The sequence below is a fragment of the Mesitornis unicolor genome, unplaced genomic scaffold (genome assembly GCF_000695765.1).
Source record: "Mesitornis unicolor isolate BGI_N332 unplaced genomic scaffold, ASM69576v1 scaffold4819, whole genome shotgun sequence".
In the NCBI taxonomy this organism is placed as follows: Eukaryota; Metazoa; Chordata; class Aves; order Mesitornithiformes; family Mesitornithidae; genus Mesitornis; species Mesitornis unicolor.
The window spans coordinates 19,536-32,388 of NW_010206402.1; the positions used below are offsets into that span (position 1 = coordinate 19,536).

The 12,853-nt window shown below is 39.9% G+C and overlaps 1 protein-coding gene across 1 annotated transcript in view; it reads left to right on the forward strand.

Moving 5' to 3' along the window:
• Positions 1-7,287: 7,287 nt before the first annotated feature.
• The window catches only part of LOC104546355 (PDZ and LIM domain protein 5-like), a gene marked incomplete at both ends in the record, with an annotated part of 37,525 nt that continues 31,959 nt past the window's right edge, over positions 7,288-12,853 (forward strand). The window contains one exon of the mRNA XM_010191729.1: positions 7,288-7,439. Within this exon, the coding sequence (XP_010190031.1) occupies positions 7,288-7,439 (152 nt within the window). The remainder of the gene's footprint in view (positions 7,440-12,853) is intronic.

Here is a 12,853-nt window from a genome sequence, read left to right on the forward strand (position 1 = left end):
TTAAGCAACATGTAAAGTATGTGAAATGCATCATAATTTATTGCTCTGTGTGTAGTTAACTGCTTCCATTTCATATATGGGCAAAAATATCAGGGATCATCCTTTCTAATAACTGCTGCTGAATTTGCAGTGATGGTGCTGCAATAGTGCTATGTCTAAAATTAAAGCTGAAGGCACCTTTTGTGGAGTTGTTTGCCTCCGCTTCCTGGTGTCCTGCAGCAGTTGGGCTGTCGTAAGGGATGAGGAAGAGGTAGCAGAGGTGAACATGCTCATGGAAAAGCAGAGCTGCAAGGAAACCACTATCAGTCAAGCTGTGACAAGTGAGAGATGGCGGCAGCTAAATAACCCTTCTGGCACTGGCATGTGGAAACTGTTCCTGCTTATTAGCAGCCTGTTCTGGGACAAGCAGAGAAAGCTGAGGGCTGCTGCTTCTGCTCGCTTCCCTGGCACTGAAGTTGATCTGTTTAGAGTTAGTTGATTGAAAAATAAAAGAGCGCATATGCAAAAGGCCTATGCATCATGCAGTTACCCTGTTTTGTAAACTTCATTATGTTTTTGGATCCTTTTCTGCATCAACCCAATTGTGTGTAAGAGCAATTAACAGTACATGATGCCTCGTCTGTGTTTTAGTAGCTAACATCCCCTTGTGTTTCTCTGTAGGTGCACAGCTCTGTGTTTGGTGCGTACAGGGATGGATAGAGTGGTGGATGTGTGTATGTAAGTTTAGTTAAAGGGCAAAAGCAAGTTAAAATCTTTTCTTTGTGGCGGGCATTGGATAAATATCAAGGGCTGAAGTATAGTAAGAGAAGAATGTTAAGGAGAGAGAGAGATGGCTGAAATGATGTGTCTTTTTCCTAAAACCTGTAAACCCCACAGCCATGTTTTTGTAGAGGGAAAGCTCAACCTTTGTGTTGGGTTTTGTCTGACAGTTTCTGAATGTGGGACTACAGAGATGCAAGGCACAATCCCGTTAAAATATATGTTGTTGTCAGGATTATTGCAGAGGATAAGTAGCAGAACTGAGAATGAAATGCAAGAGATGGTTTTGTGTGAGAAAAAGGAGGAAAAACTTCCAGGAGTACACGGCAGTACAGCCTCATGGAGCGAGGTGAGGACAAGGTTGCCTGGTGGTGATATGTAGTAAAATACTCTGGTAATCAGAAGAATTTTTGTGACTTAAGCTGATTTTGATCCCTGCTTGGTTTGGGCAAAACCTTGAACTTATTTGCAGAACTGCCTCATAACCACTTTTATAGCTGGTTGTGTCAGCGGTTTCCACTGCAAACCCTGCATTAGGGCTCTTATAACTCAGCTGTATAAATTTGATCTGGACTTTAAAACTGGCATGTACGTTCTTGATTTGGGAGCAAGTATTGAGGCGGAATGGCTAATCTGTTGGCTATGCGAATAATATTGCTGTAGTAAAGGCTGTGAGGAATATGATACAGCTCTCAGTTTCCATTGAGTGCAGAGGAAGCTCATTTACCACAAAGAGCAGGTGCTCCTGTGGCTCTCTTTTTCATGCAGAAGTGGTGAGCTAGATCCCAAATGTCCCAAACCTGTTGGGAGTCTGGAGTGTAAGTTGGGTGTTTGCTTCCTTCCTGGCAGGGAAGGAGGTGAGGAAGGGTTTTGGTGAGGCACGCAGGAGCACAGCGATGCTCTCTTTGAGCTTGAGGTGTTCAGGCCTCAGAGCTGCACACACCCTGAGGCTGCCTCTGATGGTGTTCTCCAAAAATAGAGTAAGGGCTGCTTCTCCAAGCTTGCAGTGATGCCCTGAAGGGGTGCTTTACAGCATACTTTGAGCTCTGCATATGTTTGGGACCACGCTGTTAAAATACAGGCTGTTGGTGTAAGGTGGTACTTTGGGCAGGTGAAATGAGGATACGTGTAAATGAGGTAGTAACAGGTAATGAGTGTAAGTATTTGCAGGAAGATAAAGCTCCCTTTGGTTTGAACATCTGCGTGAAAAGGCAGAGCGTTATTTCATAAGAGAGGCTGCATGATTGCGTATTTTATGACTCTGCAAAGTTCTCTAGTCATGTTCTTTCTGTATGTGAGTGTGTTATGTTTTAGGGGTTGTTTTTAAATATTATTTAAAGTTGCTTTAATAGAAGTGAGAGTGGTAATGATACAAAGTTCATCGTCTAGTTGACTTCTGCTTTGATTATGCTTGTCTTTAAAGGGAATTGCTGCATCCAACCACAGATCAGAAATGCTAAAGGGGTAAAAGTCAAGCTGGAGGGATCTCAGATAGCCCAGGGAGCTGTAAATTGGGAGCAATGAATTACATTGTGAGAGAAAGTTTCAGATGACTTTGAAGGATGCTTGTGTGACGAGGGGACAATTATTTACTGCCAGACTGTGAAATAGTCTCTTCGGGAGAGCAGTTGTGATGCACTATCACACGAACCAGTTGCAGCTAAGATTGATTCAAGGCAGATGGCATGGAAAAGATAACACTCAGCCTCCATCTCCAGTCAAATAGATCTTTGTATTACGAGTAACTGCAGTTTAAGTATTTCTTTTATTGCTGCATAAAGGCTAAATAATGATGGCCCAAAGAAGAGATGCTTATCAATTTTTCTTCTTAGTCAGGTGAGGAAAAATAGATGGTTATATGTTAATTTGTAGCTTAACTAATTTCTTATTACATTGACTCAGAGATAGATGCACATGTATATGCACACCTGCAGTTTTCCTGGAAGGGGTCTTTTAAAATATCTGATTAAAGCTTGAAAGTAACAGTAATAAAGCTATTTTTCTTGATGTTTTTTAATGTTGGTTATTGCAAAATGAAATAATAGACTGGCTAAATACTAGCTCAAGAAAATGGTTATATTCCAGTGCGTTTTGGGCTGTTTGCTTTTAAAAACCTGAGGCATAGAGCTATGCTGAGATTACTTTTTATGCTATTGCTTTTGAATTTCATCCTGGATCAAGAACTGGTTTACTTTTATCTTCATCTGGAATGTATTTTAGAACAATACTTGCAATTTTGGAATTCTAAAGTTTAAAACAAGAACAACAACAAAAATTTTTTTGTGTGTGTGTCAAACAAACCTGGAATCTAGTATTAGATGGGTGATTTTATTTATGTTTATTAGAAAGTGTCCTGAGCATCTCTGGATGGCATAGGCTGGCTTTTGGCTTTCGGCCATGGAGTCGATTGCTGCTGAGGGGCTGAGAAGAGGTTTGGTGCTGGGGACTGCGGGTGTGATTGGCCTTGGCAGGTGCCTGACCATGCAAAGGAGCTTCTCGAGGTAGAGAGACATGGAATTAAGCGTGAGGCAATTTTGTAGCTTTAAAGACTGCTGATTAACATTAAAAAAAACCCCAAACATCCTACCTTTTTGTTGCTGTAATTCATGCTTGATTTTAAGTCTTGTTTCATGCTGTAAATACAGATTTGAAACAGATCCAGCAAGGATCTGAAGAATATTTGTGGTGCTTGGAAGTTAGATTCATAGGTAGCCAATTTTATAATTTTAATGGTGTACTCTTCTGTACATGTGTCTTGTTGCATTGATTCCATTTGTTTGCACATGTATGTTAATTAAATATGTTTTAAGGATATGCTTTTTTCCTACTAGAAATTAACCATTATGTATATTTTTGCTTTTGTCCATCAGTTTACTAGTCTTTTGCTATTTAAGCATATGTAACAGTGTGGTTCACTGGTGACTGATACCAGATAATATTACTAAGCTAAGGGTAAACTTACAGTTTAAGGACAAAAATCACTCATGCAGGACCAAAAAAAAAAGTGGTATAAAAGTAGTAATGATTTATAACTACCATTTCACGATCTTGAAATGGTATCTTCCTAGCACCTATATTTTTTTTTATATCTTCTGTTGGGTTTTTCAAAATCTAGGTGAAAAAAAATGAAATAAATGGTGTTAATTTCAATTGTGTCAAGGAATATGGGGAACCTTTCTTTCAGTCTTGGTTCAATTATGTACACAGATTTGCATACATAATCCTAAGAGTATATATATGAATTCATTGTTTATAATGGTAAAACACAATTACAGAATCTGAGAGGTGTCAAAACTGAGGCTTCTGGAGTATAAATGTGTCTGCAGTGTGGAAAAGATCCTTTATTATTTTGAGTGTTCTGATTCCTCCTGCTGTGTTCAGTGTACATGTTTGATTATTTTTATTATAGCTTTTCTGGAGATGATATTCCTCTTGTATCTGTGGTAAAACTCTGCCCTTGTGGCTTCAGTCCCACTTTGTTGTAGGCGCTTCACAAGTCAAGGGTGCTGACTGCTACTCCCAGCAAAGACTCGTGCTCCAGCTGGGATTTCCTAGAAGGACCAACCTCACCTCTCTTGATTAGTCAGGTCTCTTATTGTCTCTTATCCCAGATCAGTAGGTGTTGCTTGGAACTGTTATTTGCTGTATCTAGATAAGGAGATTATGGCTCTGGCATCCCTTCGCATATGCAGTTCTTCACACTCTCGTCCAGTAATTTGGATTTGTTTCAGGTGTGCCTGTGGCAGCCTCACCTGTAAGGCAGGTGCAGTCCCCTGCCTGCACGACATAGCCAGGAGCTCGTCATGCTTCTCAAGACCTGAATGCCTTTCCTCCCCCCATCTTCAGTGTGCATTTCCCAGCGATATTTTTCAGGCATTTTCAGCCAGGGATTTTGCTGAAATGATTTTACAGCTGTCTCCCATGTGCACTTGCAAAGAGATTCATCCCCAGTAGGCAACAGTTTAAAAGTGACCTCTTTAAAGTCAGGTGATTAGTTGTGTGTTTGCCATCAGAATCAAACAAAAAAGTGATTTTAAAATTTTTAATTAGTTTTATTTTATAGTTCTTTGGATGTTAAGGTCCCCCCTGCTCCCCATGGAAGTAGTGACTCTGAAGCCTGCTTTTGAAGTCTCACTGGTGAACACGTGTTTGTTGCTTTTTTGGTCATGAATTATGATATGTGAACATCATGCATATTTGCGTATGTTTGGAGAAAGCTAGATTTTATTCACTTTGTCAGTCCAATCACAAAGCACCGTGATCCGTTTGACCTTTAGCTTTTAGCGCCCTTACGTTCCTTTCCCTTTTCCAGACCTTGCTGACAAATGTCAGCATGCCGTAATGTATCGGTTTAGGGATCTGTTTATGGCAGGTTCCTACCCTCACCCAAAGGTTTGAGGAGCTTCCCTAAAAATAGCTGTGTTGGTCACAGCTTTCTATATGCTTGTAGGGTTCCCTAATTTGTGTTTTGTAGTAACCAGTAACCTCTTAGCTCAGAACTTGGGTATAAACATGAGATTTTGGCTTTGTTGTTGAAACTTTTTGTAAAATGATGCACTGTACAAGCTATAATTCTGATTAATTTAGCAAGTCAGGAAGTTTTTTTTTCCTGAAATTAATGCATTTCTGTTTTTCTTTTACTTTTCTTCCCTACATGGGACTTGCTCTGCTAACTTTCCTGTGTTGGCACCCCTCAGTTTCAGCTCTGGGTAAAATTGCTCTGTTGACCTGTAATGCTGAGGGACTGGCTGCTGTTTTGAATCAGAGAGATGATGAGTCGTCTACACCTCAGTCCACCCCTTTCACTGGAATAATGTATTTGGTAGAATAGGATTGACACTGAACGGAAGGATTTTTCTGGTTTTGTTTGATTTTGTGGGCTATTGTTTTTAGTTGCTAAAGATCACTACTGCAGATATCTGTGGCATATAGATTGATGTTGAAAATTGCCAGCCATGATCCACCGAATGTTAAATTTCCTGCTTTCAGTCTACGTATCATCAAATTACACATTCTGAAGTATTGCATGTGCATTTGTCTTGTAGCATTCAGCAGTAGTTTTTCCTCTGTTAAAGTATTTGTCTTGAGATGCTGTCCAATATGTGTGTCACAGCTGTCATGGACTAGAGTCTCTGAGATTTTGGGAAAGCCTTAACCATCGCAGGGACACTTTCCACAGGTTTACTGTCAAGTGGCTGTTTGTACACAAATGCAAAGACTGAGTCTCTAATGTTTCACATTTTCTGCCCCTTTGCCATAGGCAGTTTTCAAGACCTGCCTCACTTCACCTGTTGAAGTGAATAGTGTGGGAACTGTACTTTGTGATTGGTCAAAAGGAAATACAAAAATTCTTGATCTCTACTGAATGAACTAAACCAAGGTGAACTCCACTTTTGGAAATAAAGATGAAGTAATTCAGCTTTTTGCAGCACCTCCCTAAAACGAACAGAACTTTCTTCAAGGAATAGTCTCATGCTTGCAGGCAGAGTGAAGAGTTGTGAGGTTTTGTATGCACAGCGCAAGCAGCTACAACTTCTCTGCTTTAAGGCAGGAAATACATCTGGAAACAGAGGAAATGTGAACCATTTGGGACTTCAACTGCTCTCTGTAGCCAGCTATAAGGTGATCAGCAGATTGAGAACAAGGTATATAAATCAGTGTATAGATCTTACCATGTGTTGCTTTATTTCCATTGCTGTTCTCGGGAATGAAGCTAGTTGAGATTAAGTGGCATCAGATTAAAAGATCAATTTTTTGTTCAATCGAGGTCAATAATGTGAACTTTACAAAAGTTTCTATTGCGAAACTATTTCGTTCAAGTGGACCAAAGGCAATTGAGCTGAACTTTGCCAGTGACCTTGATCAAAGAGGCAGACTGCGCAAGAGGCCTTTCTTTTTCTGGTCTGAATAGACTGCGGGTTGCTGGGGGCTATAACCCCACAGAGAGAGGCAAAACAAAGTCCTGTAACCGATCTGTATGTGATGGTGAACTTTTGACTTTCTAGTAGTTGCAGCTAGAGGAAAGTCTGCTTCACTGGCAATGAAGTCTTCCATGCACGTGATCAACCATTGACAAATACATAAACTTTGAAGGGGTTGTTTAGATGAAAAATCTAGAGTAGGAAAAGCTCAATTACAGTCTTCCTCTCTCCTCTTGTGAAAAAAGTTTGTATATGAAGAGATAAGAGGCTGGAACTTGGCATCCAGAAAGCTATGTGTGCCTGTCCTTGCTTACGTCTCTTGGTGCCTGTGCACAGCTTCCAGTCAATAAAGTAGAAGTGGAGTTTGATTTTGAAAAACAGACAGTACTGTGTAGTGCTTTTCCTTTCATTCAAGTGAAATAAGAACAAGATCCTATAAATATTGCTTCAGCAGACAGAAAGATAGTACAGCAGCTTTCACATAAAGAAAAGACACCTTTTTTTTTCTTTCTATGAAACAACACTGTAAGATATTGTGGTCCTGGATTCAGAGAATATAAACATAAATGATCCGAGTTTCTCATTTACTATTTTGGTGATATTTCAGCTTAACGACGGTGGCAAGGCAGCCCGAGCACACGTGGGGATAGGTGATGTGGTTCTCACCATTGATGGGATAAGTACGGATGGGATGACTCATCTAGAAGCACAAAACAAGATCAAGGCATGTACAGGCAGTTTGAACATGACTCTGCAAAGGTAGGATTCTTTTTTCTTTCTTTTAAAAAAGAATTAATCATCATGATAACAATTGTTTGGAGGATAAAAACATGTAAGTGGTTTGGCGAAGTGCACGGAGTTAAGTGGCCGCAATTTAAAGAGATGCAGCTGTAGCCTGAAATGTGTCTTGATTTATAGCATTTTAGAAAACTTATTAGATGTTAATTACATGAGTAGACAAAGATCTCTTCCAACCTTCTGTCACCTGCTCTACATTGAGAGAAGTCTAGCTCTTCTTCCTTTTAACCTTCAGTTTTGTTAACACTTTTTAAATTAAAAACAGGCCTTATCCAGGTTCTGATTGACACGGGACACTTCTTTGTTTTGGGTCAAGTCCTACATCATAATTTGTATTGGCAAACAGAATGATGGATTGATTTAAACAGTTAACCCCTGAGTTATATGGCTGGAAATTGTGCAGCTCAGAGTCGGGGAGAGCTGTTTCCTGAAGTGATACTGCTGTTTCACAAAGTAGCAGCCTTCCATAGCTAAATACAGCATCTGCCATAGAAGTTAGTCTCCCAATTCCTGAAACACTGTTTATTGAATTTCAGCATGCTGCTGTTAGACTATGTTTTGGGTGGGGTTAGAAGAAGGGAGTGGGATGCTCTCGTGCGGGAACTGAAGCAGGAAGAGCAGCAGCACAAGCATGAAATTCCTTCAAGCTCTCAAAAGTCTCCCAGGGCTAAATATTGGCTTTTATTAGAATACTGGTGGTTTTATTTAACGATGTGACTTGGAGGAGGACTGGCCTGTGAAGCCATCACATAATGAGAACCATCTTTTCTTGTTATCAAAGAAAACAACAGCAGTTGCATCCCGTGGTGGCTGTTCGTGCCTTTAGCAGTGCAAAGTTCCTCAATGAGTGTTGGTTCAGGCCTGTAACATTATCTCTGCACCAGTTACTACCTTTTCTGACAAATTATCCTGCCCTTAATGAAATGACCACCTCTCTCTGGGTCCATTAAGAAAGAGAGGTGACATGGTTGTGGGTTCGACAAATGTCCAGCTCTCAAGGGTGATGGTGCTTGTTCCCAGTTGTGCATGATGTGTAGTTGAATGGCTGTGCAAGTGCTTTCTTTTCTAAGAGGCTACAGGTGAACCCTGCTTGTTGTTTCTTGTTTTTCCTGTTGTCCCTTAGCTACTCCTAATAAAGGATTCCCTTTGTTTCACTTCTGAGGAAAGGAGCATCTCGTGGCGTGGTTCATGCCTAGGGCATCTTCTCGAGTGAAACTTGTAAAGTTTGCATGGAAAGTTTCTTGATGAAACAGAGGTATTATACCAGCTCATCAGAAGAATCATGAGCTGTATGTAGTGTGTCACTTGCTTTTCTATCTCCCAACGAGACAGGCAGGTCATTTAGAAATGCACTTTCCAAGAGGCCACTGAGTCACCCCAGCAGGCAGTGTAGGAGTTTGCCCTACTTTCCTCCCATCACCAGAATTGATGGGCAGGGTTAATATCAGATAAAGGAAAGGAATAGCAGGTGTGTCCCGGTCAGGCAATGGCTTGTCTGCGGCTGCTTCTGGTTGGGTGCACAGATGAGTGGTTTGAAAACTGAATTAATCATGAGTTAGCCCGCTCCCCTCCTGTTCTCACCCTTCCTACCCAGCAGAGCATCTGACTCACCAGTGTCTGCTACCTGACAGCTGAAGGCTAAGTCAGGATCAGACTAGCAGAGATCAAAGGAAAAGCCTTGGTCCCAGCATCTGGGGGTGGGACAGATGTCCTCTCTTGTCACTCTACCAGTCTGCAGTCCCATGGTCTCAGCTGTTTCTAATCCTGCCCAGATCCCATGAAACCAAAGCCCCAGACAGTGCTTTCCAGGCTCCTCTGCCTGTGAAAACTTCCTTGGTCTGACTGCTGGTTAGCAGGAGATTGGCTTAAATTGTTTATTTGTTCTTTATAGCCTGGAAGAAAGTGCCTTGTGGAGTCAGACTGGACTGTAGTTATGCTAACTACAGATGCTGAATGCTCATGGGAAGGATGGCTTGCAAGTATAAACAGGGTGGCAAGATAAGCCATTTAATACGGAAGGATCTCTATAATTATATTCTTCTGTTCCTGACTCTTCCCCCAAAACCAAACCAAACTAAATAAAATATTTTGAGCTGTTATTGTTATCATGCAAGATTAAAGAGATGCTGTCAATGTGAAACAACATTGCCTTCAAAATATGACTTGGTGCCATAGACAGAAATATCTAAGATGCATCTAATTTTGTTTTTACTAATTTTAATTATATTTAGAGGTTTTTACACTTCTCTGAGCTTTTATCTACTTCCACACAGACTAATGATAGTTTGAACTACAATGCAAGAATGTTGAGGTTAGTCTTGAAAGAGTACATAAATTCTTAGATACTGCCCTACTTTGCTGCTCCTTTGAAGGAACATAGTGATCAGTCGATTAGAGGTGTTACTTTGAAGTCCAAGAAAATTGGAAGAGCATTATGGCTTGAGCTAATTGCTTTTGCACTGTGAGTGTGTCCATGTTTTATCAAGATGTGAAAGAACTCAGTTTGATTAAATTAGTCATAGGGGAAAAAATTGCATTTCTTGAGTTCAGTTAGGTGCGTTTTTGGTGGTGGCACTGAGTGACCTTTATTCATGATAAATTGTAAGTACTGTGCACTCATCTATGGATAACTGCTTTACTCTTGCTCAGTTATGATTTGACACAGATTCATGTAGAATATGTGGAAATTAATGTAATGGTGCAGATGTAAGTGTAATCTGAAGATAATGGCAATATGGAGAACAATGTCTGGATATACCACTAGCATGTCAGAGACGAGGCTGGCTCTGCCGTTTGCTAGGAAGAGGCTTACCAAAGTAATCAGGAGTTATTTGAAAAAGAAACAGGGTCTTGCTCTGGCTTTTTATTGGGTTTTTTTTTGGTGTGTGTTTTGAGGATCCAAATGCTAGTTGGTAGAAAAGGAGTGATATGCCCTGGGGTTTACTGAGCCAGTAAACGTGAGTGGGTCCCATCTGAGGTGACACTTTGGCTTTTAAAAGGTATGGAGGAAACTTCATGACTCTATGTGGCAAAGGCGGGAGAGGAAATTCCTTATGATCAGCTTCCTTATTAAAAGATTTTAACTTCATGTGCTTTTGCACTGTTGGTCAGGCTTTCACTTGACTTCCTCTATTCTTTATGTGCCAAGTGGAAAAATAATTGAGAGAAACAAAAGAAAGGGCAAGAAGTAGCTTGCCTGGGGGGTGGGAAGGGATAGTTAAAGCAATGCCTTCAAAAGCTTAACTTACAGGTTTAAAGCAGTATATTTATGGAGGCAGATGTGCACGTACCTCTTGTGGAAAACCAATTTAGATGTTTTGTAACTTGTAAATGAATGTTGGCAAAATATTTGAAGGGAGAATAAAAGCTGCCTTTTTTCCTGTGTAAGGCAATATCGCCTGTTGGGTTTGTTTTTAAGTATGGAATTGTTCTCTGCACTTGGAAGGAACCAGAATTACAGCTGTCACAATTGCAAATCTGCTTTGCTTGGAGCTTGCTTAAATACAAATAGATAAAATTGTGCTTGCCAGCTATGTACAGTAGTAGGTGCCTAACATTTGCCTGTGTTGGCAAGTATTTTCAGGTATATGTCTCCAGAATTAAGTGGTTCCGTAAACAAGTCTCACTGTCTATTGTGAAGGTTATAATTTTTAAATTGTGTCATAAAAATATAATTTTGGTGTGTTATTTGCTCATTTTTTCATGTTAGATATGGCTTAAAAATCTGGGATGTGTTTTTTCTTCCTGTAACATGCAACTTTAGCTTCTTGATAGTTTGAGTTTCGAAGCATAAAATGCGTTATATAGGGAATTTTTCTTTGGATGTGTCCCTCCCTCACTGACATCTTGCTCCTTTGCACCCCAGTATTTTATTTTCCAGTTAAAGCCCTTTCCTGATTCCCATGTGGAGATGGAAACCAGATGCTTGCTTTTTGGATACATTTTCAAGTTCAGTAACTTAGCATGGACTTCCATAAATAAATCTGTAAGTTGCTGAACCAGCTAAGAGCCACCACCTATTTTTTAAATATTGGTTTTGGGGACTGTTTCTTCAAATTCCTGCTTTAATGATTCTTTGGAAGTGAGAAAGATAAAGAATTGTGTCTGTCTTCTCTATCATAAGATCATGATAGTAGTGAAACTTCTGGAAAAAGTGTCAGTGAGCAATACGGGGTATTTTTCTAAAAAAAAAAAAAGAAGGCAGAAAAGCCTGGGAAACTTTTTTGCTTTTATAATATAGAACTTATTTACCTCTTTATTTTGTAAAACAGATCTGTACAGCTATAGTGTGCTTTGTGAAGGAATTTCCTTCAGCTCTCCCTATGAATTTAGTCATTTAGGAGAAAAGGCATTGGGATTTCCTGGCTTGGGCAGTGAAAGGAGGATTCTCAAGGCTGTTCATCTGTCTTGTTATATTGCAGTGCTTCAGAAACCTTTTGGATGCTGTAGGTTGGCAGTGAGCTGTCACTACACTTCTGCTTCCAGCTCTTTAATGGATTTCCACAAATGAACATGGGTGTTACAGAGCAGTAGATGAACTTCAGTGATAGCTATGGGGTTTGGTTGTTTTGTTTTAGGATTTTTGTTGTAGTCATTTTTGGTTTCTTCCCTTAAACCTTTTAAAATCGCAAGGTTACCCAAGTGTCACAGCTGAAGCTAGGGCTTGCTGGGTAGTTTTGATGTCCATGTTGACAGGACTCGGAAACAAAATTTAGATGAGCCTTAAGCCCATGTTCTGTAGTTGGTAAACTTAAGTGTTAAAAGCCGTGATACCTATTTATCTGCCTGCCTGAGTATGAATCTTTGTCATACTGTTCTCCCTCATCTTTTTGTTGTTTTGTTTTTTTTTCTTTCAGTCTAGACTTCTAGCTTAAGAACAGCTGAAATGCTCATGATTTGAGGTAGGGTAATAGGGAAAAAATGTTATGGATAACTTGATTTCTATTTTCTAAGGTCATTTTTCAATTTACCCATTTCAGAAATGGTTGTCTGCAGTAAGACTAGCTCAGTATCCTTTTTACTTACTATTTTTATTGTTCCCAGACTTGCTTTTATCATAAAACTTTTATAATGATATTACCATTTAGTGTGTTGAGAGCCCTGCTCTGCTTTTGAAATGCACAAGAGAAAGAGCATTTTGCTGTGTGAGGAATGTGTTTTCTGACAAACTCTGTGGACAAAATGGGGAAGTGAGATGCCTTGATGTAAAGCACGTTTTAAGAGACTTGAGTGCTTTGCTCCTCAGGTGTTGAAATATTCACCTAGTGTAGGTTAGCTGTAAACTGTTTAACTTCACAAAAATAAATAATAGCAGTATGGAGAATATTACTGTGCATCTCAAGAGCCAGCCTTAGTCACTGTTATAGGGGAATCTG